This window comes from Acomys russatus, chromosome 4 (assembly GCF_903995435.1).
Source record: "Acomys russatus chromosome 4, mAcoRus1.1, whole genome shotgun sequence".
NCBI lineage: Eukaryota > Metazoa > Chordata > Mammalia > Rodentia > Muridae > Acomys > Acomys russatus.
The window spans coordinates 68712579-68737430 of record NC_067140.1 but is presented as its reverse complement, the minus strand read 5'-3'; the positions used below and the strand labels follow the sequence as shown (position 1 = coordinate 68737430).

Sequence of the window (24852 nt, the reverse complement as noted above, 5' to 3'; positions counted from 1 at the left end):
TTTAGTCATCACTTGTAAGCCACCACATGCTTCCAAAGCAATAAACACTCTGACTGCTGCTTGAAAGAACAAGCAATTATGAAATAATGATAATATAACCAGATTTTGAAAGACAGTAATGTTGTGAAGATAGCAATTTTTAGATTTTTTTTCGTACTATACACATGTGAGTGTTTTGCCCGCATGTATTATGTGCGCCATGTGCATGCCTGGTGCCCACAGAGGTCAGAAGAGGGCGCTGGACTGCATGGAAACAGAGTAACAGATGGCTTTGTGGGTGCAACAAGTACTCTTAATTGCCGAGCCTACTCTCCAGCTCCCAGAGATAACATTTTAAAAATATTCTGCAATGTTTCCATGGTTACCCTGTTGCCAATAATCATGCCATTAATGAACTAGACAAACGTTGTGTTTCTAAGACATCAAATTTATAGAAGCATAGGGCAGCCTGGTGGTGTGGCCTGGAATAAGGAGGAAATGGGCTGATGACTAAAGAATACAAAGACTCAGCCTGTAAAATAAGTGAGTCCCGGAGGTCTCCACAGCAGAGACCTCTAATTCGCTAGAAAATTAACAGTTCCTGCGCTGAACAGAATAGAAGGAAGGAAGGCATGTGAAAACCACGAGAGACTTCAAACATGGATATGGCACTAATGGCAGTGATTTCACGTTGGTATCCCCAAACTCATCCAGGTGTATACATTAAGTATACACAGCTCTTTATAATGTCAGTGATAACTCAATACAGTGTCTCGGTAATTTTTATACTGGTGTACAAAGCGATACATGATGGCATCCTCCTATGTAAATGTCATTATACTTTTTTCTCATTCATTCCTACCCACTATCCCCCCAATAAAGTGGTTTTATAGACACAACAATGACTGAGGACATACGTCTAGAGTGCCAGGTCCTGGTTCAGTCCTTAAAACCATAAAAGAAAATAAAATGTCTGAATGATTTTAAAACTTGGTAGCATATATTCCCACACTGAATAGAGCTACAGTGAGTTTGAAACATACTTATTAAAAATGTTCAAATGAGTATATTCTACTTAACTTTGCTACATAAGTGACTGGCTTCAGAGAAGATGGAAGTTAGTAGTTTTGTCTCGACAAATACCTGCACATGTACATGGGGCTATGGCGTCACAATTCAGCTATCACAACTAAGAGAAATCCATTGGGGTTTAAATAACAGTTTCCTTTCTTGTAATGGACTGAACATTCCATTCACTTTATATTTTTGTTTAGGTTTAAAGGGTTGCTGCTGCTGTTGCTGCTGCTGCTGCTGTTATTGTTGTTGTTGTTGGTTTGGGGGTTTTTTGTTTTGTTTTTTTCAAGACATGGTTTCTCTGTGTGTAGCCTTGGCTGTCTTGGAACTCATGCGGTAGACTAGGCTGGCCTCGAACTCACAGAGATCCTCCTGAGTGCTGGGATTCAAGACATGCACCATCACCAGCTTGGCTTCATATTTTTAGTAGCACCGTGTAGTAATGTGCTCTGCGGTTCTGACTGATGTTTAAATATTTGCTGTACTTTAATTTGCAGGCCCAAGAAGCTAATGTTAAAAGCTTTCAAGCAATACTGGTTTGTCTTTAAAGACACATCTATAGCCTACTTTAAAAATAAGGAACTTGAACAAGGAGAGCCAATAGAAAAACTAAACATCAGAGGTAAGAGTTTTCTGCGCCTCACTGTGGCACAGACTGAAAACACAGTTCCAGAAGGATCCAGAAGAACCTCTGAGCCTGCTGTTTGCCAGACAGCAGCTCTTCTCCATCACAGGGCAGGGCCATTGTGCTATGCACTCCCTTCTCACTCAGCATGTGAGGCTTTCTGACTCAAAAACAGGTTGCATCCAGGTTGGGGGATGTAGCTTGGTGCTAGAGGATGTGCTTTTGTGCAAGGTTCCTGGTTCAGACCCAAGCACTACAGAAGAGAAAAAAAATGCCAAGAAATGCGTTTCATTCTTAATTACATCAGTACCCATTCTGATGTCTGAAAGTACATCAGCACATCAGTGTCTCTGCTCCCTGAGTTATTTATCCAGCCAGCAAGCTCAGCTATGCCAGGGTAGTGATAACTTCCTGAGGTAGGAGGATTATGGATTCAAGGCCAGCCTGGGACACATCAAGAGCTTGTCTCAAAAAAAAAAAAATAAAATAAAGAAAAAGAAAAAGAAAAAATTATGTATATATATATATATATATATATATATATATATATATATATATATATGTAATTATTCCTAACAACATAACCAATATCATCCTAAAAATGAATGAAATGCAATTGATTTTTTAAAGAAAACAGTAAAGTCATTTTTCTTATCCATGTTGTTTATAAGCCTATTTAGTTTTCTTTGAATTATTGCTATCGGTTGCTCCTCCAGCTGTGACTTATGGTCAGTCTTTGCTGTGGATATGCATTGGTATTTATTAAAATGGATCTCTCAACATTCCCTTCTGTCCCCCCTGCTCTTTTTTTTTTCAGGGTGTGAAATTGTGCCAGATGTAAATGTATCGGGGAGAAAATTTGGAATCAAGTTACTAATCCCTGTTGCTGACGGTATGAATGAACTGTACTTGAGATGTGACCATGTAAGTAAAGCCAATAGCCATGATCTTTAGTAAGACTAAGAGCCGGGGCTGATGAGGTGGCTTAGTGGGTGAAGGTACCTGATGTCAAACTGGACGGTCTGAGGTTGATCCCCATGACTCACATAGTGGAAGGAAAACACTGGATTCCCCCAGCTTGCCTTCTAACCTCCTCCGCTCATGCACCGGGATACACATGCACCTACCCACCCCCTCACACAATAAACAAACAAAGCTAAGCAAAACACACAGATACTTGTTGATTTTTCATATCATGTGGTCGATCCCATAAACACATCATAACTTAAAATTACTGTTCAGACAAAAATCAAATTTAAAACACCTACAAGTATCCCAGTTTATCATACCTTAGGCAGGCCGAGAACACATACACCAGCCTACACGTAGGCTAAGTCATCTATTACCAAATCTATAGTAAAGTACTAAATACTGTATGTAATGTATTGAATTCTGTACTGAAAGGGAAAATGATGATCGTTAAAGCATGTTTTCACATTACTGCAAAACTGAAGGCTCCTCTATAGAACTGTATAAACAGCAGTCATATAGAGATAGGATCCCAAGCTGCTGCTCTGTAACAGGCATGGTGAGTGGTACTGCACTGACATTGCAAAAGCATCTGAAATTTCACTGGGGTTGTCTGATGTTCCAGGCCAGTATTAACTGGCTTGATAGAATTACATCATATGAAAGCCAGGTTTTGTTTGTTTGTCTGTTTGTTTGTTTTGTGTGCATGTGTATTCTCTGTGCACACGCGTACTCTTGGGACTTCTTATCCCTTTGCATCACCTTTGCACACACAAAGTTCCCTGTGCACAATGCTTCAAAGCTGACAGGACACACGTTCGCAAACTTTTGCTGGCTGATACGTTCAGTGGTTAACAGCCACTCAGAGTGTGTACCACGTCACATCTTCCCTTGATTGGAAGGCAATAGCTTTCCCAGGATCACTGTTGCTTCTTAACCTTTTGGCTGGGATGAGAACTGTTGAGCCAAGCTCCGTTGAGTCTGTGGCAAGGTGGCCCCAGAGGTGAACTTGCTTCTAAGCTCTCTGGTTTTTGTGACAGGAAGATCAATACGCCCGGTGGATGGCTGCCTGTATCTTGGCATCGAAGGGTAAAACCATGGCAGACAGCTCCTACCAGCCAGAGGTCATGAGCATCCTTTCATTCCTGAAGATGAAAAACCGGAACTCTTCACCTTTGGTGGCTTCCAGCCTCGAGAGCATGGATGTGAATCCGGAATGTTTAGTATCACCTCGCTGTGCAAAAAAGCACAAGTCTAAACAGGTTCTCGTCTTGGTTGTTTGTATACAGTACTTCCACTCTAAAAGGAGGGACTCGTTCAATTAAGGCCATCCTTATGAAAAAATAGGTTAATGGAGAAATTTGACTATGCGCTGGGCAGTAGACAATGTGGGTAGGCTCACTGTTGAATTTGTTAGAAATTATTTTATTGCTGATTAAATATAGTAATAGTCATAGGTTGAACCTAATTAAGGATGAAACTATTTGGTCCCTACAAATTAAGAATCAAACCCTTGATTCCATTGAGTGGGTTAAAGGTTGCACCGGTGAACCTATTCCAGTGGAATTAATGCTGCATGAACCTTAGAAGTGTGTGTGTGTGTGTGTGTGTGTGTGTGTGTGTGTGTGTGTGTGTTGGCTGATCTTGGCCCTTCTTCTAGTTGGTGATTTTCACAACTCTGCAGAAAGGACAAAATGAATTAATTAATAATTAATTAAGAGAATGGGCCGTCTGGCAGAGTTCAGGGGAGACCTGTGTTTATTTTTCTCACTGGGAATCTTGAGCAAGGAGAATGGCCACAAAGCAATCTGTGGGTGGAAAGCGGGCTCTGACATCTCCTGTTTCTGCTCAGCTGGCAGCCCGGATCCTGGAAGCTCACCATAACGTGGCTCAGATGCCTCTGGTCGAAGCCAAACTGCAGTTCATCCAGGCCTGGCAGTCCTTACCTGAGTTCGGCCTCACCTACTATCTTGTCAGGTGATTTACAGGGTCCACTTTGCTTTCCCTTCCCTTTGGCTACAGAGGGCTTTCTCGACGCCTCCTTCCTTCTCAGTCTGGAATGTCACATTCTCTTTATTTTAGAAAGTTGCCATTTCACAAATGGCCTGAGTGCTGCTTTGACGGCCCTTAAAAATCTTCCATGCCTTGTGCTCAGTGAATCAGCACTCCGTGAAACTCAGCCAAATGTAGGAAAGGAACTGTTTGAGTTTTACAAAGAAACTGTTCCTTTAGGCCAACCTGTGCCAAACTGAAAGGAGACTGTCAGCTCCTGAGTTAGTGCCACTTGTGACTTCGCTTCATGTGAAGTTTCTCTCCCTGTCATATATCTCACAGGGTGGCCCTTGTGTGGCTTTGTCGAGTTCTGGGTTTCTAGACGGATGTCCTAGAAAACACATATATTATGGTGCCCAGCCATTCCAGATACAGACCTGCCCCGGGGGATCACAGCCGATTGCCGGCTCTCAATATTCTGTGCGGCTTATCTGCTATTACCTTCTGGTATTTTACAGATGAGACCATATCTTTCTATGGGAAAAAGAGTTCCAGGACTTGTCAAAGTTCAGGGACACAGACATTGGTCATCTGTACCGGTATGGTGGCTGTGTCCACCGTTTAAAGTATGGTTCCCCAAAATGTGTCCACAGACGGGCTTATAAATTGGTATTTTAATCAAACCCACCTTCTGCCAGTCCTTTTTCTCCAGATCCTTCCAATCATTTTCCCACCTTCCAGTACTCTTTTTGTTTTGTTTTGTTTTGTTTTGTTTTTTAACCCAACCGAGTCCACTTTGCTAAGTAAGGGAAAATGGCATCTAAGCAAAATGTGTGCTTTTTTCCTCTGGCACAGCAAGCAGTGTGGCACAATCTCACTTCAGTGTGGCTGTCTGGCTTGGTCAGATGCTGTTATACACCAAAGTACGTCTTCCTCGGTTCTTTCCAAAGATGCGGGTCCTCCTGCCCCTGCCGGCAGGGAATGTGTGCATGCTTCTCTTCTCACTCCTGTTCACATCTCATTTCACTTGTGCTTATAATCTTTGTCGGAAAAACAAAAACAAACAAACAAACAAACAAACAAACAAACCAGTTGCTTCTGCTTTAGTCACCACAACAAAAAGTGTCAGGGAAATGGCACAGGGTGACACAGGCTTATCAGCCTGCCAATCAAGACAAAGGCAGGTGAACTCTGTGTTGAAGGTTAGCCTGAAGACCAGCCTGAGCTACAGAGCCAGACGCTCTCTCAAAGCATCAAAGGGTAGGCATGGAGCACAGGGGAGGAGCTCATGCTCAAGGCTCTGGGTTCCATCCCAAGCACAAAGAAGAAAAACAGATGGAAAGAGGACAAAGTTGTATTGAATGCTCACATATGAGCACAATGTGTGCTCATGTAAATACACGTGGCACACCTGTGTATACAGTTGCCTGTAACTCAGAGGTCAGAACACAGTGGAAAGCAGGCGTACTTAAATCAACAAGCCCCAGCATCCAATCTCACCTCTTCCCGTGCTAGCTTCTGACCCTGGGCATTTGCATTGGTCCTCCCAAGACTTGGCTTTGGGGCATGCTAGGGGTTATCTGAATCTGCTTTGTTGAACAAATCCAACAAGGAAACAGTGTGCATCACATGGTAATTAGTTGTAAACTATGGGCAGGCCCTGAACAGATATCTCAGGATGATTACTCCTTGGCGTGACTTCTCCTTTTGCCTGTTTGTCCTATCAGCTCTTGTACCTGTAACCTCAAAATTTTCTTTACAAAGATGTTGAGGCAGACACCAAAGACGTTGTTTGTTTGTTTGTTTGTTTGTTTATCTACACTTCCAACTGCTAAAACAGGGCTAGAAGGAAGGGGTTGAACAGACCCCATGTGTAGGATGACGGCAGGCAGCAGCAAGGACTTGGCCAAGTTCCTGGAAGCTAAAAAGCAGCCCAAGAGGTTTCCAAACACTAAAGCAAGACAAGTGGTAAGACTTGGTATTAAACATTGAGGGGGGTAGAGGTGTAGCTCTGTTGGTAGAGTGCTCGCCTAGCATGCTCAGAGTTCTGGGATTCCCCAGTATTTCATAAAACTGGGCATGGTGGTGCAGACATGTAATCCCAGCCTTTGAAAGATGAGGCAGTAGGAGTTATAGCCTGAAAAAAGGTTTTCCAAGCAAATGGACACAAGAAGCAAGCTGGAGTAGCTATTGTAATATCTAATGATATAGTTGTAATAAAAATATTCAAAAGGAAAAATCCACCAAGATGATCTCTAAATATGAATATCTATACCTCAAATGCAAAGGCACCCACATTTGTAAAATAAACATTAAAAAGCTTAAATCACAATTTGTACCCTACACATTAATGGGAGACTTCAACAACCTACTTTCTCTAATGGACAAGGTTAACAGACAGAACTAAATAGAGAAAAAATGAAAGTAACAGATGGTATAAGTCAAATGGACCTAATAAATAAGGACCCTGTCTCTAAAAAGAGACATTCATTCAAAATGAAGACTGGAGGTAACAGAATAAATAATAAAATAATAAAGAAAGGATCCTAGAAAGGCAACGCCAACTTTAATCAAAGGTAGGAGAGAAGAAAGATGAGCAGTGGTGTGCTCAATTAGAATTTCCCCCAGATTGCTGTTCTCTCTCCTACAACATCCGCACTGCTATTAGCCTCCCCTCCTCGCATCCTCTCTTGTTGCCCCCGTGTCTGTTCCCTTTCCAGCAGGATCCCTCCAGCATGCTGTCCATGCTGCCTCCAGTTCCTTCTCTTCCTGAACCTACTCGAAGCATGCCCGTCCCTACTCCACAGCCTTCTACCTGCTGTCATCAAGGTCACCTGCTGCTTACCCTTGACCTTTGCTGAGCCCATGTGCCATAAGACCTCTTAGCAGCCTTTGGCTGTAAAGTTTGCCTTCCTCAGGACCTTAGATTCTGACACAGCAGTCCTCCCTAGTTACCCCCCGCCTTCTGCCCTGGCCACTTCTTTTAATCTTCTTTCATGATTCATTTTGTCTCCCCAGTTTCTAATAATACTGGAGTACACATGCCCATGGGATTTAAACCACTCTCCAAACTATACTCACCTTCTTGGGGCTCAGCCATTTCTTTGCCTTCCTTTATCTCAAGCCAGAAACCCTCTCTTAAACTGCAGATTCACCCAACCAAACATCTAATGTCCAATGTCTAATGAGTTGGCATCTCACCTTGCCATGCCCAAAACTTCTATTCTTTCCCCCACTAAAGCTGCCCCTCCTTGAATTGCTCGACACCTCACTAAATGGAAATTCTTCCTGCAAATGCGCCCCAGGTCATTCTTGACTCTGTGGCCTCTATTGCACTGACATCATGTATATTCACAAATCCTGCCAGCTCTGCCTTCAAAGCACACACAAAATCTCACTGTCACTATGACCTCACCTTGTCTCTCTGCCTCTAGCTTTTTGTTCTAAGATAGCAGCTACAGTTATTCTTCCAAGATAGCAGCTAAGACAGCTAAACATCTGCTAAAAACCACCTAGAGTCTTTGCCGCTCAAAGTCAGCATGTTTTTACAGCTGAGCTCTGTGTGTCCATCCCTCTGCCCTCCTTACTCTGTGCCTGCCACCCAGACCTCCTGCTGGACTTTAACTATATATGTCTTTACCTCATACATGTAAGTGACTGTATCTTCCGCCTGGAGTACTTTTCCTCCAGATGTCCATGTAGCTCACTCGCCCCCAGGCATTGACTCTTCCCTTCTGTCACCTCCTTCTCTGACCTCTATCTAAAATGGTAATAACCTCATGTTAGAACTCCCTATCCAGCTTTGCTTTTTTTTTTTTTTTCTGTTGTCTTATCTGGCACATGGACTTCTCTTATTCATGTTTTTCGCTCCGTGCTGGTCGGGACTATTCTACCCCATAAGCCTAGAACACAGAGGTGCTAATTTTGTATGAAGTGATTTGACTTCCTCTGATTTCACTTTCCTCTGATATCATCTTCTTCTAGAGAGTGTCTCAGGAAAGCCTTAGTTCCCTCCCATTCTCCATATCTTCTTTATCACCATAAAATAGCCCTCCTTTAGGAAGCAGGTTGCTCATTGCCTTTTCTTCTGAGATAATTTAGAACTGTTATGATGTGACCTTTAAGACACTGTATGTGGGGCCAGTGAGCTGGCTCAGCAGGTAAAAGCCACACAAGCCTGGTGACCTGAGGTCCCTGGAACCTACATAAAGGTGAACTTGTCCTCTGACTCTCACAGGTGTGTTTTGCACCCACACATATGCATCGTGCATACAACTAATAATAATAAGTTATTTTAAAGAAATCATATATAAATAAGCTGTTCTCTTAATTTATGCTATTATTTTCAGATTTAAAGGAATCAAGAAAGATGACATCCTGGGCGTTTCATATAACAGGTTGATTAGAATCGATGCAGTCACTGGGATTCCAATTACAACATGGAGATTCGCCAATATGAGGCAGTGGAAAGTCAACTGGGAAATCCGCCAGGTAAGGCGGAAGTTACCCATACTCCAAGCTCATGCATAAATGCACATTCTCAGAGATTCCACTTTTTTTCTTTTTAATGTGCCTTTATTCTTAGAACTCTAGAGCCACAGACATATAATAATTGCCCACTAACATACTACCATATATTTCTGAACAGTTTCCTAACATGTCCAGGCCCAGAGCTCTTCAGTTAACACTGCCAATTGGTTTAGCATCTAGGACAACTCCACATACAGATTACCAACCTTCTGTGTAGTTTGTTCCAATTTCATAAATGCACCACAGGATTATATATGATTGAGCACAATCATTGTTTAGCAGAAATTACATTAGATGAAGCCCCATACAAAACAAATCCATAAAAGCCTCATCTAACTGCCAGGAGCTAGAGCTGCATGTGGACCCACAGGCTCAGTTGCTTGCCCAGAGAACAGTCCAGGCCCAAGAGGGGAATAGTGCTGAAGGAGCGATAGAGATGCCCAGAGATGACCAAGGGAAACTTGTCCTATGACATGAGCTCGTGATCCCACAGCTGTGTAACAGTTGCCGTCATCTCAACTCCTAGGAACTATGTTTAGGCCAAGCGTACATCATAGAAAAGTCTAGACAGTAACCTACTGATGGTGCAGAACAGTTGGATGCTGCTGGTATAAAAATCTGCCTTGCATATGGCGAGATGGCTCAGTGGTAAAGAGTGTGCGCTGTATAAGCTCAAGGGACCTGGATATGAATCCTTAGCATCCATGTAAAACATTAGGCACAACTATAAATACATGTAACCTCGGCAGTGAGGAACGGAGCCAGGCACATCCCAGGAGCTTGCTGAATATCCAAGCTGGCTCAAACATGGCGCTCTTGTTCAGTGACAGACCCTGTCTTGAAAGAATACATAGAGAATGACAGAGGAAAACCCTTGACCTTGTTCTCCGGCCTCCACATGGAGGCACACAGGCGCGCGCACATGCCCGCACACTCCCTGACACACACACACACATAAATACAAAAGGAGCTATCTTCCATTTTTCCTTTTTCCATTCTCATCTTTCTAAAAGAAAACCAGCAACATGAAGGAGCAGTAAAAGACCCACACTGTTTTTCAGAATGCTGGATGGAGTCCTCTCAGAAATATTAACTAGACACACATGCATAGAGTGAAAGTCAGAACATAGATCTAACACCTTAAAGCATTTTAATACTGCTTTCCAGGAGTAGGAACTGACGTCACTCGTCTTTACAGTTCTGCATGGAACTACGGGGGAGGGGCTGGGGGTGGACAGGTCATTCTTGTAGTGTTTAGAACTTATGACTTTAGTGTAGGAAGGGATAAAGGGCAGTGGCCACTGGAAAACTAAGGCAGGTTGTTTTATTCTCCATTAAACAATCTGTATCCCACAATGGTGGCTCAGGCCTGTAATCCTAGCACTCAGGGGCGGAGACAGGAGGATCACTGCAGGCTCAGGGCTTCCAGCCTAGGCTACACACAGTGAGATTTTATCCTAAAGAATCCAGAAAGCAGCGGGGTGTAGTGGTGCATGCCTGTAATCCAGCACTCAGGGAGGCAGAGGCAGATGGATCTCCATGAGTTCAAGACCAGCCTGATGAGTTCAGGAAAGCCAAGGCCACACAGAGAAACCCTATCTCCAAAAACCAAACACCAAACAAAAACAAAAGAGAAGTTTCCTGATTGGGACATTCTGTTTTTTGTTTTTTTTTTTAATTATTATATACTATTTTTAAAAATCCCATCTCTTGTATCCTCCCATTCCTCCCTCCCTCTCACTTTCACCCTATTCCCCTCCCCTTTGTCTGTGACTGAGGGGGACCTCCTCCCCCACTGTATGGTCATAGGCTATCAAGTCCCATCTTGGTAGCCTGCCTATCCTTTCTCTGAGTACCACCAGGCCTCCCCACCACGGGGAAGTGGTCAAATATGGGGCACCAGAGTTCATATCCAAGCCAGTCCCCGCTCTCCACTCAACTGTAGAGAATGTCCTGCCCATTGGCTAGATCTGAGAAGGGGTTCGATGCTTACTGCAAGTATTGTCCTTGCTTGGTGCAGTAGTTTGAGCAGAACCCTTGGGCCCAGATCTGCCCATCATGATATTCTTCTCATAGGTTTCTAGGACCCTCTGGATCCTTCTATTTCCCCATTCTCCCCCCCACTCTCCCATACTTCTCACACCTAGAGTCCCAATAGGATGTCCTCACATCTATTCCTATCTCCTGGTAAGTGAAGACTTTCATGTGACATGCCTCTTAGGCTAGTATCCAATTATAAGTAAGTATATACCATGTGAGTCTTTCTGCTTCTGGGTTACTCACTCGGTACAATCATTTCTAGTTCCATTCATTTGTCCACAAATTTTGGGATTTCCTTGTTTTTAATAGCTGAGTAGTATTCCATAGGATAAATGTACCACGGTTTCTTTATCTATTCTTTTGGGTTTTTTTTAAGATTTATTTATTTATTATATATACAATGTTTTGCTTGCATGTATCCCTGCAGGCCAGAAAAGGGCACCAGAACTCATTATAGATGGTTGTGAGCCACCATGTGGTTGCTGGAAATTGAACTCAGGACCTCTGGAAGAGCAGTCAGTGCTCCTAACCGCTGAGCCATCTCTCCAGCCCCATCTTTATCTATTCTTTGAGGAATATTTAGGTTGTTTCCAGGTTCTGGCTACTGTAAATAAGGCTGCTATGAACATGGCTGAGCATATGTCCTTGTTGTGTGGTGGAGCATCTTCTTACAACCACTTTGGAAATCTATCTGGCGCTATCTCAGAAAACTGGGAGTAGGGCTTCCTCAAGACCCAGCTACTCCACTGCTTGTATTGGGACATTTTTAACCTCTAAAAGAGTGAAGGACCTAAGGAAACTCTCAGTGATTTACCAGGCAAGCATCAGAGCTGATACCACAAGAGGGCGCAAAGAGCAAAGTTTAAGTTTACCCGTGGCTTACTTTTCCAGGTGGCAATCGAGTTTGACCAGAATGTCTCCATCGCATTCACCTGCCTAAGTGCAGATTGCAAGATTGTGCACGAGTACATCGGTGGCTACATTTTCTTGTCCACTCGATCCAAGGACCAAAATGAAACACTCGATGAGGACCTCTTTCACAAACTGACTGGTGGTCAAGACTGAAGTGAAGCCGACCTACCTGGCCCACGTGGACTTCGGAGTCCTTCCTGGATGGACAGAATCTGTGGCTTTCCCAACATGTAGATTCCAGACTAGCGCGATGTACACTTCCCACCACCAGATGCCCAGATACTTGCCTCGTCTGAACACACTGCCAGCTCATCCCTTTCCTTGCTTCGCCTTGCACCGCCAGCAGTAGACTGGGCTCTGGCTGCTGCTTTTCCTATAAAGTGGGTGGGGGAGAGAGAGGGCGGGTACCCTGTGGCTGCTCTGGGGCCCAGTATGGCTCTCCAGATGTGTGGCTTTGCAGGCACAGGCAAGAACCAACCAGCTGCTGACCTTCTGCGTGTATGCCTCATGGTAAAGTCAGCAGTGAGAATGGAAGGCCTAAAAGCAACAGCCAGCAAGTACGGATCCCAGTCACCAAAGTCCTTAACAAAACTAGTCATAGCTCTCGTCTTTCCAAAAGGGCAGAGGGAGTCTCCACACCCTTTTTCTTTGGAGGTCAAAGAAATGAGTGGGGAAGATAGGGTTGTGGTGGTCTTTGGCATCATCAGTTTACAGTGGCTGTCACATCGGTTCGGGTGACCACTAATCATTAGTCTTCATATCATCGCTGACCCTAGAAGCTCCATTCCCAGGGAATCCCACAGGCACGTTGAAGTCTCTCTTAAAGACCTAGGTGCTGAAGAGATACAGGAAAGCCCGATCTTAGCCAAGACCCCACGACTCAATCGCTTCTGTTCTGGGCCGGGTCTCAAGAAAGCTAGCCCAGCTCTCTGTGAATTAAAAAGTACCTTCCACGGAGCTGGGAAGATGGCTCAGTAGTTAGAGGGCTTGCTGCTCTTCCAGAGGACCTCCGTTGAGTTCCCAGGACTTAGGGATTGTATGTCTTCTTCTGGCCTCCAGGAGTACCTGCACTCACACACACAAACCCACACACAGTTAAAAATGACTCAAAAACAAACAAACAACAACAACAACAACAACAACAACAAAAACACCCCACTGTTGGCAGGATTCCAAGTCCAGTTAGGCCTCCATTCCAGGCAAGGAAGGAAAGAAGAGTAGATCTGTTTCTATAGTCCCCCATGCTGAAGTTCTGGGGACTGCTGGCTGGCTGCTTCCCAAGCCCTGGCTGGTCTGAGTGGTAAAGAAGTCTTCCTGTCAACACTCCACAGAATTCTGGGTGCTTAGTCTGCTTCTATGATTCTAGCCATTTCCCCTAAACATCCTCAGCTCTGTAAGTCAAGAGACAGTAACAGACTCTTGGAGGAGGCTACTGTTTGCAGTCTCAGCCCTGCCCAGTTACGGGTACAAGCCCTTGACAGCTGCCTGCATGTCATATTCTGGGTTTTCAGTAGGAAGAAATTACTGGGTTTTGAGTGGGTGGAACGCAGCATCAGAGCTAAAGGGAGATGCTTTATTTTGTCCACACACAGCCTTCTCCTTCCACACACACAGCTTGAGATGCACAGACAGAGCAAGAGCTTTACCTGAACTCTGCCACTCTCCTAGGCTGCACGTTTCAGCAATTTATTTGGATGGAATCCAGAGAACTTGCAGCCTCTGCTGTTGCTTTGTTTCCCAACAAAGCCACTGGGGAAATGAGAGTTCTGCAATGCCAGGAGTCAGGAGACAGTCCTGCCTGGAGACCACAGACCTGAGCCAGAAGAACCTTCTGGAGGTTTCTTTTAGCCTTAGAGGTGTGTTCTCGTGGGCCTTCCAGGTACCCACTGAGTTTCTGGGACTCAGCTCAGCTCAGAAGTGCTTTAGGCATTTGGAAGATCTTGGCTCCCATCACAAAGAACTTAACTTGGAATGGTTTATGCAGACAGCAGCGTAGAGTGCATGCAGTAAACATAGGAAACATCCCAGGTCTTTCCTCTGCTGTCCGTGGCTCTACTGTTGGCTCCTAAACAGGGCCCACAGTAACCCCCTGGTACACTACACTAGGCTGGAGTGTAGTGTACACACTTTTAATGCCAGAACTCAGGAGGCAGGCAGACCTCTGTGAGCCTGAGACCAGCCAGGACTCCATAATAAGACCTTTTCCCAAACAAAAATCATTTGCAGGCTAGAGCTTAGATAGCTCTTTCAGACTCTGGTCACAAGGACCTCTTTGATTATGTGTCACCTTGATTACACATCCCCAGGGACAATTGGGCTTCCCTGATTTACCAGAGCCCAGGCATTCAGGTCAGTCCCTCCTTCGCTTTTCACAGTTGACTGATGTTTCCATGAAATCCTCAGAGGAACTGGCTGCATCCTATCCAAATGTTATGCAATTTTCAGTAGCGTTTCTGCTGTGGTTACACAGCAACATATCAAAGGAATAATTTGGTGTGAGAAGATACAAAAGATCAGGGGATTTGTCCTTGGTGAAATTTTAAACTGTTTGCCCACCACCACAATTTACTGTATTATGTGCCATAAATGCTGAAATCTGCATTGTATTATTTATATGACTTTTGAAATTGAGTTTCATATGGGCTTGAATACAGTCCAGTTGTGTCCTATCCTGCTGCTGTCTGCTTAAAGGTGAACATTCTTTCTCCTGTGAAAGAAGAGCCAGTCAGGCGGTCATGTGGCTCTGCACACCAAGATCCCAGCTCCTCCTCCAGGGCATTAAAGTGCACTTGACCTTGAGTCCTCAGAGGTCAGCTAAGAACCTTTCGTAACCGTCGCTTTCAACACTTCTCTCACTGATGGACATCAGATGTCCTTCCCTATCCTTACTGTGGCATGTCTTGTCTTTTCTAGAGCTTGAGAAACTACCAGAAAACAAAGAAATATATATCCAGAGAAAGGAAGGGCCAAGACTTCAATTTTTGATAGCTGGATGCTGAGGGCACCTATTTAATGAGCCCTAACAGGGCTAAACCTACGGTAGTAGGACTCCTTCCATGCAATTCTCACACCAGCCCATAGGGGGCAAGAAGAGCTCTTCTACTCTTTCTACCGAAGAGCAGAAAGTTCAGAAGGGAAATTACCTGAGGTTGTATCGCTGAGAAGCAGTGGAACCAGATCCAAAGCCGATTTTGTCAACATCCCACTCAATGAAGCTCAGTGTCCCCCAACCCCCGGTCCAATGTGACTCCGTGTCCCCCACTTCCCACATCCTGTGTGACTTTGTGTTCCCCATTTCTGGGTCCAGTGTGACTCCATTGTCCCCCCCACTCCCAGGTCCAGTATGACTCAGTGGCCACCACCCCCAGGTCCAGTATGACTCAGTGGCCACCACCCCCAGGTCCTGTGTGGCTCAGTGGCCACCACTCCCAGTCCTGTGTGGCTCAGTGGCCACCACCCCCAGGTCCTGTGTGGCTCAGTGGCCACCACCCCCAGGTCCTGTGTGGCTCAGTGGCCACCACTCCCAGCCACCCATCCCCATATCAAACTCATACTGGTAAGAAAGTGTCATCAGCTTTGGGAAACTGGCTGCTCCAGAGTTAGATGGGTAAGGTAGAGGTGGACCAAAGAGATCTGGGAGACAGAGAAATACCTCACTAAAAGGTTTCATTTTGTTTAATTTAGATTTTGAGTCCTAAACAGTAAGGAAATTAGGAGTTTTTTCATTTGAAAGCTAGTCCTTTAGTCAGTAGCCTTAGAAGCCAGGATGTTATGCAATAATTATTTCTTAAAGTGATTTAAAAATCATTTCAATTGGTCTGAGGATGTATGCTTAACATGCGTGAGGCATAATTGCTTTCTTTTTTTCTTTAGAATTTTTTAATATTTTATTAATTTATTCATATTACATCTCAATTGTCAGCTCATCCCTTGTATCCTCCCATTCCTCCCTCCCTCCCTCCCGCTTTCCCCCTACTCCCCTCCCCTATGACTGTTCCTGAGGGGGACCTCCTCCCCTGTATATGCTCATAGGGTATCAAGTCTCTTCTTGGTAGCCTGCTATCCTTCCTCTGAGTGCCACCAGGCCTCCCCATCAAAGGGACGTGGTCAAATATGGGACACCAGAGTTCGTGTGAAAGTCAGATCTCCACTCTCCACTCAATGGTGGAGAATGTCCTGTCCATCGGCTAGATCTGGGTAGGGCTTCTTCCCATGTAGGTAGGTAGTTTACTTCCCATGTTGTCCTTGGCTGGTACCATAGTTTGAGCAGGACCCCTGGGCCCAGATCCACAGTCATAATGTTCTTCTTGTATGTTTCTAGGACCCTCTTATCGTTCTATCTCCCCATTCTCCCATGCTTCTCTCACCTAAAGTACCAATAGGATGTCCACCCTTCTGACCCACCTTCCTGGTAAGTGAAAACTTTCATGGGACATGCCCCTTGGGCTAGTATCTATATATAAGTGAGTATATGCCATTTGACTCTTTCTGCTTCTGGGTGAACTCACTCATTATGATAATTTCTAGTTCAATCCATTTGTCCACGAATTTTGGGAATTTCTTGTTTTTAATAGCTAAGTAGTATTCCATACTACTCCACCTGGTCCCACCCTCCCACCCTCCTTCACCTTACCCCTTCCCCTTCTCCTCAGAAAAAGGGACCCCCACCTCCATACAAACCCATCAGGTCCCACCAGGACTAAGCTCATCCTCTTCCACTGAGGCCAGACAAGGCAGCCCAGCTAGGGGAAAGTGATCCAAAGCCAGGCAACAGAGACCATCTCAGAGACAGCCCCTGCTCCACTTGCTAGGGGACTCACATGAAGACCAAGCTGTCCATCGGCTACGTATATGTCGGGGGCCAAGGTCCAGTCTATGCATGCTTTTTGGCTGGTGGCGAAGCATAATTCAGAGCTCATCCCTGTAGTTGAAAACCTAAGTGTATATGGTAACTTCTCAGACTTATTTTCAGAGAAACTCTTTGGCTAAATGAAGAACAGGACCCTAGTAATTAAACCAGTTCTGAGCTCAGAGTCACATGGAACCTAGTCTTAATGCCAATAGATTAGAACGTATAGTAAAAAGCTTCTGAGAGTGCCCCCAACATTTGCGGTGGCATGACATGAAAAAGTGAGCCATAAGGAGGAGACAACCCTGTGTGAGGGAGCAGAGGACTTCTGGGAAGGGAAGCTCCAAAGCCTATGTGGTATGGTCCAAACAATGCATCACCCTTGAAGGCCGTGGTGGTTTCCACAGGGCCTGGAACAGAGAAGGCACTGTACTGGCAGTGGGAGGCTAGTTTGAGTACAGTGCCTGGCTGGATCCCAAGTGTGGCATATGGCTATTAGGAGAGAGTGCAGATACTATTCCTGGCTGCATGGCATTGTAACGGTGGGGTATTCTGGGAGCTGGAGGTGGCTGGGGTACTTAAAGGGGATGTCACTCAGTTTTCTGGAGGTTGTCATAGAACCAGGACTGGAAGCCACGTCAACCTGACAACCACTGCTACTTTAAAAAAAAAAAAAGTAAAACCAATGCTTCTTTTCCCAAAGATAAACACATCACATGTGAATTCCCTCACTGCTCTCGAAAGCCAAAGGCCAAGTATTAAGCCCACGTTGATTTCCACTTGAGGCCTTGCTACTTGAACTGTAAACCTCAGCCAGCACACTTGTCAGAAACACAAGCCCCAAACCAGGATGGAGTCACCAAAGCACTATAAGGCACATGGAAGGAGGCCTGTGCAAGTGCCAACACAGCTTGGTCACCTGGGCCAGCTCTTCTGGCTATGTCATTTACACTTCATGCTAAAAAGACGGCCTTCACTGTTGTCAGCTCTGCCCCAGGGCAAGAGAATGTGGGCGATGCTGCTGGAGTAAGGACTGCTGCTTGTGCTTCATGCCCAGTTGTGGGAAGCTGAAGCTATCGCCCTCGCTAAGATGGCGCCTGGCAACCTGCCAGGCAGGATGACTTGCAATTCTGCTCCTGGTAAACAAGTCCTTATTTGGGTTGTGGGCCGTGCTTTGCTCTAACGTAAGCATCCCGCCTTGTTGGGAACCAATTGGAGCTACCGACGTAAGGGCTGCTGATTGGTTGAGACAGAGGATATAAAGGGGCGCGGAGGTGTTGGGGGAGGAGAAGCGAGCGAGCGGGAGAAGAAGAAGCTTGCTGAAAAGGTTCCTGAATAAACTGCCTGGAGAAGAACGCTCGGGCCATGTCCTTATTTTCCGCTAGTCGGAAGGGACGTGACACCCAGTCCCCTCCTCAGTCAGGTGTGCACTGTAAGCTCCATCACACAGACTTAGGAGTGGTGTGCTAGTAAATGCTTAGAAACCCTGTGGCATGGAGAAGGCTCATTGGCCAATACCTACGATGCAAAGACTAGTGCCACCGCTAATGTGACAGTAGCGCACTAAAGTGCACTCTCCAGCACCGCTCTTGATCTTCCAGGTGAATTCAAAGATTCTGTGCCAGGAGTTCTAGCTTGTATTTTTTCACAAAAGCATCCTTGTGAGGCACGGAGGGTGTGGAGAATAGTGTAGTTACATGGGACTCTATTTTGTTTCTCTCTCTCTCTCTCTCTCTCTCTCTCTCTCTCTCTCTCTCTCTCACACACACACACACACACACACACACACACACACAGAGAGAGAGAGAGAGAGAGAGAGAGAGAGAGAGAGAGAGAGAGAGAGAGAGATTCTAGCAATACACTTGGAAGCATGCTAGCAACCTACAGCCCCAAACCTACCTGTGCTGACCTGCATGCACAGCCTTCTCCAGATAAGTGTCCCTTCCCCTGTTGACCATCAGATTAGAACAGGTTCCATTCAAACGTCTTCCCAGTTATGCCTGGGTTCAGGAGGCTGAGTTCAGGCTGAACTACTTGGAGGTGTATGAGCAATAAGAAAAATTATGTCCCCAGGTGAACTTTTAGGGAAAAATCCCTTTTTTTTTTACCATCTTCTGCCTAAGTATAGTTTAAGGCATATGGTTTGTAGCTTATGCATAAAGAGGCACATGCAACATGCCAAAGCTTACATAATCCAAATCTCCTGATTAAAACAGACACCGGCCCATGCTATGTCCCTTAGTAACCAATTCCTCCTTGTCTTGAACTCCACAACAGGAAGCCTGGAACAATAGTCAGGACCCTTGAGTATCTTCACTCATTGTGGCTTGCTGTCAATCTTAACAGTGGATTCCTTTCTGCCCTGACTTCCCTTCATGATGTACCACAGCTATAAGATGAAATAAACTCTTCCCTTCCAAGTTGCTTTTATTCATTGTGTTGGCTAGCTTTATGTCCACTTGACACAAGCTAGAACCATCTGAGAGGAAGGAACCTCAATTGAGAAAGTTCTTCTACAAGGTCTGTCCGTAGAGGATTTTCTTAATTAGTTATTGATGAGGGAGGACCAAGCCTATTGTGGGTGGTGCCATCCCTGGATTGATGATCCTGAGTTCTATAAGAAAGAAGGCTGAGTAAGCCATGGGGAACAAGCCAGTAAGCAGCATCCTTCATGGTCTCAGCATCAACTCTTGCTTCCAGGTACCTGTCCTCTTGGGGCTTGACTTCCTTCAGTGATGTGGAAACATAAACCAAATAAACCCTTTCCTCTCCAAGTTGCTTTCGGTCATGGTGTTTCATCACAGCAACTAACTGTAACTAGGAGAATCATGTTCTTTATCCCAGCAATAGACACCTGTCTCAGACCCCAACCACCAGTAGAGGAATTGTAATCCAGCAACATGACTGCTCTGATCACATCCAAAGACCTTCTAGGTCTGTATGATCTGGCTGGCATGAAGACACACTACTAATTCCAGACAGTGATGTCTAATTGAGAGACAGATAACGTGACCAGTCAGAGAAAAATCTGACAGAATAAATCAGAGACAGGATACACCCAATTCTCACTAGAACAGACAGAAGCTAGAGAGATGGCTCAGAGGTTAAGAGCCCTGACTGCTCTTCCAGAGGTCCTGAGTTCAATTCCCAGCAACCACATGGTGGCTTATAACCATCTATAATGAGATTTAATGCCCTCTCCTGGCATGCAGGTGTACATGCAGGCAGAGCAATGTATACATAATAAATAAATAAATCTTAAAAAAAAAAAAAAACAGACAAAAAAAGAGGTGGCTTAAGGGAGCAGTGTAAAGAGAGGGAGGGCAGAGCATTTTAGTCAGTTCAGTTGAGTGCAGGTGAGTCGGGCAGTTGCATGAGTGCCGGGCACTGGGGTTGAGTTCATTTCTGAGGTCGTGCAGAGGGAGCTGAAGCTAGAGAACAAGAAGGAACAAGAAGAATAAGTTGCCAGAGTTAGTCTGGGACCAAGCAGAGCAACTCAGTGAGAACCTGAGAGAAGCCAGCTTGAGTCAGTCACCTTGGAGAAGAGTTTGAGCCAGAACAGCTGAGTTCAACCAGCCAGCCAGAGTTCAGAAAGAACTGGACAGGGTGAGCTTATTCAGAAGCAAACCTCCAAGACGACAAGTACATCTGGCGAATAAAAGTTACATTTACAAAGGAACACCTGAGTTGATTGTTCACAGAACATATTTAGATGAAATCCATAAAAATCATGGCATTTGCCCCTCCAATTACTTTATATTAGATTTCAAATGACAAATATTTTTACTAAACAAGTCCTCAGATGCCAATTGTCACACAACTCCTCAGATGCCAAGTGTCTCTGTACTTGTCCAATGTGGCAGGCATTTGCAAGTTGGAGTCAGGGGTGGGCTCAAGATGGAGGGAAAGGCTATCAAATCCCAACCTGAGATCTGTGACAAACGCTTGGCCCAAACTTCGGCTGCTAGCAAACGGTTGATGCCAAATCACACAGAGAGCAACAACTTTCTCTGGGGGACCAAGTCCCTTTGGGGAGCAGTAGACTGAAATGTTGTCCTGACCTTTTCTACCCTTTGTAGCTGATGCTGGGGGTCATGTGCTCATCAGGAAAGCAAATGACCAATGAATGTTTGGAAACAAGCTCCTAAATAGCCCGTTCCTTGTCACCTGTAGAACAGAGCATGACAAACAAAACCACTGGGCGGCAGGAAATAGACAGGCATGGAGTCAGTCAGATAGGAGGCTATGCGCGAGGCATACCGTGCCTACTCTTTGTAGAAGAGAGGAGGGACTGAGGGAAGCACATTTGTATTGTGTGTTGTAATGATGCTCTCAGAACCGTACATCATAAAAAGGAATTGGCATGTACGTGTTACTAGTAGCTTAGCACATGTCCACTGTTAATGGTGTGTGTGTTTTGCACTAACAGCCACCCCTAGCCCAGATGACCATGGAAAAGTACAAAGTCGATACCAGCAGACATTAAATTAACAGATCTCATCATTTTGATAAGTGTCTGGACCCAAACATCCACAGGGGGAGGGAAGAGGGGACACAGAAACATACGCAAATACATAATTTAAACTTTTTAAAACAATAAATCTTTTTTTTAAAAAATACCCACATGACATAATATATGTCAGAACCAAATAGACCTAGCAACCAATCATTTTCAACCTGTGTAAGGTTCAGCTATTGTAATTCAACTATAACAACCTTCTTCCCCCTTGCAGGGCTGGAGATAGAGTGCAGAGCTCTGCCTGTGGAGGCCAGCTCTCACCACTGAGCTACATCCCGAGCTTCAGCACCTTGTCCTTTTTTTTTTTTTTTTTTTTTAATTTTCAGACTCCTACTATTCAAGTCAAGCTGGCCTCAAGCTCTGGATTCCCCTGCATTAGCATCCTGAGTGCTTGGGTAACCGGCATGTGACACCATGTCTGGTCTAGATCAGCTTACTTTAAAGTGTGGTGTGTGTGTGTGTGTGTGTGTGTGTGTGTGTGTGTGTGTGTGTGTGTGTGTGTGTGTGTGTGTGTGTTACTATTGAGTCTCTTCTTGGGGGAAAGTTTCCTTTCTTCCACCTGAACCTCCTCATGGAGGCAATGCTAGACTAAACATCAGTGTACAAGGCAAGCGTATACGTTCATCTTTTGGCTCCACCTTGTACAGCTTGTAGCCCCAAAGCCACCCCTTGGTCCAACAAAGCAGCTGTGGCTCCAGGCATGTCACACAGCTTTAGCTCTCCTCCAGGGAATTTGAAGTATTTTGCTTTTTATTCGAAGCAGCCACAGGCTCAGCTAGAAGTCAGGGTTATTTTACTGGTATAAGTAGTGAGAGTGGGTATTGGGAAACGAGTGACTGCCGCTTCCATGGGCATGCTCGATGTGTCAGAAACTCTGCTAGCTGCTAAGGTTACACAAAATGCATGAGCAAGTGAGAGACAGGGTTAGGGATAGGGTCAGGGTCATGGCTAGGGTTTGGGCAGAGCAAAGACTTTGCCATGCACTAAAACGAGCACAAACACAATAAATGAAAAAACACACGAAACCAAGAAGCCCGAGGAAAGTTTGTGATAGCAGAGGCTAGAGAAGATCAGGAAGTTTTCTCAGGGGGAATAGTTAGACTCGGCCTTAAAGGTCAACAAAGGATTTGCCAAGTGGAGAGGGGAGCAAGGAATTTACTCAAGCTTGGCAGATGTCATCCGTACAGAAAACTATGCAACGGTCTTCTCCACAATGGCCCACCGTCAGCTTGGCCTGCAAAATGCAAGTGTGGCAACTGATGGTGGAGCAATGGAAGGCAGGCCCCACTGGAACAGTTCAGAGCTGTTGTGGTAATCTAATAATAGCCAGAGACCTGGCCAGAGTTCATCCAGTAGGTAAGAGTAAGGGCTAGAAGGACATTGGCAAGCCATCGCAAAGCCAAACAGTGTCTGCTGCTGTGGCGAGGACTGATACATGCAGAAACCATTTTCCTTTCTTCCTCCGTTTTGTTTTGTTTTTTTGGTTTTTTGTTTTTGTTTTTGTTTGTTTTGTTCTTTTCGAGACAGGGTTTCTCTGTGTAGCCATGGGTGTCCTGGACTTGCTTTTGTAGACCAGGCTGGCCTCGAACTCACAGTGATCTGCCTGCCTCTGCCTCCCAAAGGCTGGGATTAAAGGCGTGCGCCACCACCCGGCCTCCTTTCCTCCTCTGTAACAGAACTTGATTTTTGATGGAGTCAATGTCTCTCACCCCAACGGTGGATGTTCACTGTTCTACACCAATCATGACAGTCCTATCAGATAAGGGTGTATATATGGCCTAGTTGTGACCAGTGGGGCCTGAGCTATGCCCTGGCAACCCCTGTGACCATCTCTTACCTTGATGAAACAGCAGTGTTATTTGTTTTTACTTAACTTTTCCAGCTCATGCGTCCTGAATGTGGCTGCAATGCTTGGAGGCTCTGCGGTTGTCTTGCCGCCTGAAGGCAAAGCACAAGGAGAAGAGGGCACTAAGATAGCACACCTCTCTCTCACACAGAGAGCCTACGTGGCAACATGGAGCATGTGCCCTACTTCCCACCTCACATAAATAGACATAATAAAAAAAGAATTACAAACACGTTTGGCATCATTTGCAAGAAGACATTGCTTATCAAGTAAATTTCTGAGCACTGAATCTTGCCAAACTGTTTTTTAAAGAACTGTTTTTGTGTCCAGAGAGATGGCTCGGTGGTTAAGAGGAAATTGCAGCACTCAGAAGTCAGATGACCAGGGTAGCCACAGTTTCTGCAGCCTGCTCTGACATTGCCCTTGTTGCAGCCTGGGACTGCCATGACACAGGTGAGTGGGGTCACTGTAGTCCTGGGCTTTTGAGATCACATTAGGTTCAGGTCCGTTGGGAGGAGAACACTCTATCAGAGAGATCTCTCCCACGTGTCCACTATATCTTCACATGGCAGGGGAAGGCCCTGCCACTCTTATTTTGAGTGTGTGTGTGTGTGTGTGTGTGTGTACATATATATACATCCATACACACACACACACACACACACACACACACATTATATATATAGTGCCCAGCCCAGAAGCCACCATGCTATGCCCTCTCTTCTCTCTCAGCTCTCATTATTCAGCCTTGTCAGTTGGATGTTGTTGAGCTGTGTGGCATCATCCTACCCCTGCATCTGCCCTCTCTGTGACTTGCTTCCCTCCTGCCTCAGTGAGAAGAGTGGCCCCTCTCCAGGCTTCTGAGTGTCCCCATGAGACTTCTGAAGGCCCTTCCACTCCTGCAATCTCCACTCTCCAAGTATGACTGCTGTTCCCAGCTTCCTGGCACATTTGCATGCGGCCTGGAAGTGTGTTCGGCCTGGGTAGGGGTGCTGATTATACTTTATAGTACTGACCAGTGTTCCCACAAAGAGGTGGGATCTCGAGTGTCTCCTACTAGATCTGAGTGGGCCCATGGTTGAACTGATTATAGAACACAGAGGAAGTCACGCTATGCAGCTTCCAGGCACAGGTAACAACAGACCATGTGACGTATCTAATTGGCTGATCACTCTCCTGAGGAGGCCTAGTCAAGTGCCTGAAACTGACCATCTGGCCTTCCTCAGAGCAATACCAGCCATTGAGCGAAATCACCTGAGTTCTCAATCTAGCCCAGTCAAAGCAGATTCTTACCTACGACTTCAGCCAATGCTACCAAGTAAATGAGCTACAGAGCCAAGCTCTGATCAAATTCCTCACCAGAAAACATGGAACAGACTAGAAGGGCTTGGTTAAAGCCACTAAGGCTTGCTGTCTTGTTAGATATCCAGAACTATCCGTATAGCTTCCATCTCAAAACTGGGTGTTGCCCTATCTTCTTCTTTTGCACCTCACAGCAACACTTGCCCTAGTGGGGC

The 24852-nt window shown here is 45.3% G+C and overlaps 1 protein-coding gene across 1 annotated transcript in view; it reads left to right on the top strand.

Annotated features, from left to right (window-relative positions):
• Positions 1-12334, top strand: part of Fermt1 (FERM domain containing kindlin 1) — a 33455-nt gene extending 21121 nt beyond the window's left edge. Inside the window, exons 9-14 of the mRNA XM_051144693.1 lie at positions 1551-1675; positions 2496-2602; positions 3688-3909; positions 4500-4624; positions 8989-9130; positions 12101-12334. Of these exons, the coding sequence (XP_051000650.1) occupies positions 1551-1675; positions 2496-2602; positions 3688-3909; positions 4500-4624; positions 8989-9130; positions 12101-12274 (895 nt within the window). The 3' untranslated portion in view covers positions 12275-12334. The remainder of the gene's footprint in view (positions 1-1550; positions 1676-2495; positions 2603-3687; positions 3910-4499; positions 4625-8988; positions 9131-12100) is intronic.
• The last annotated feature ends 12518 nt before the right edge of the window (positions 12335-24852 follow it).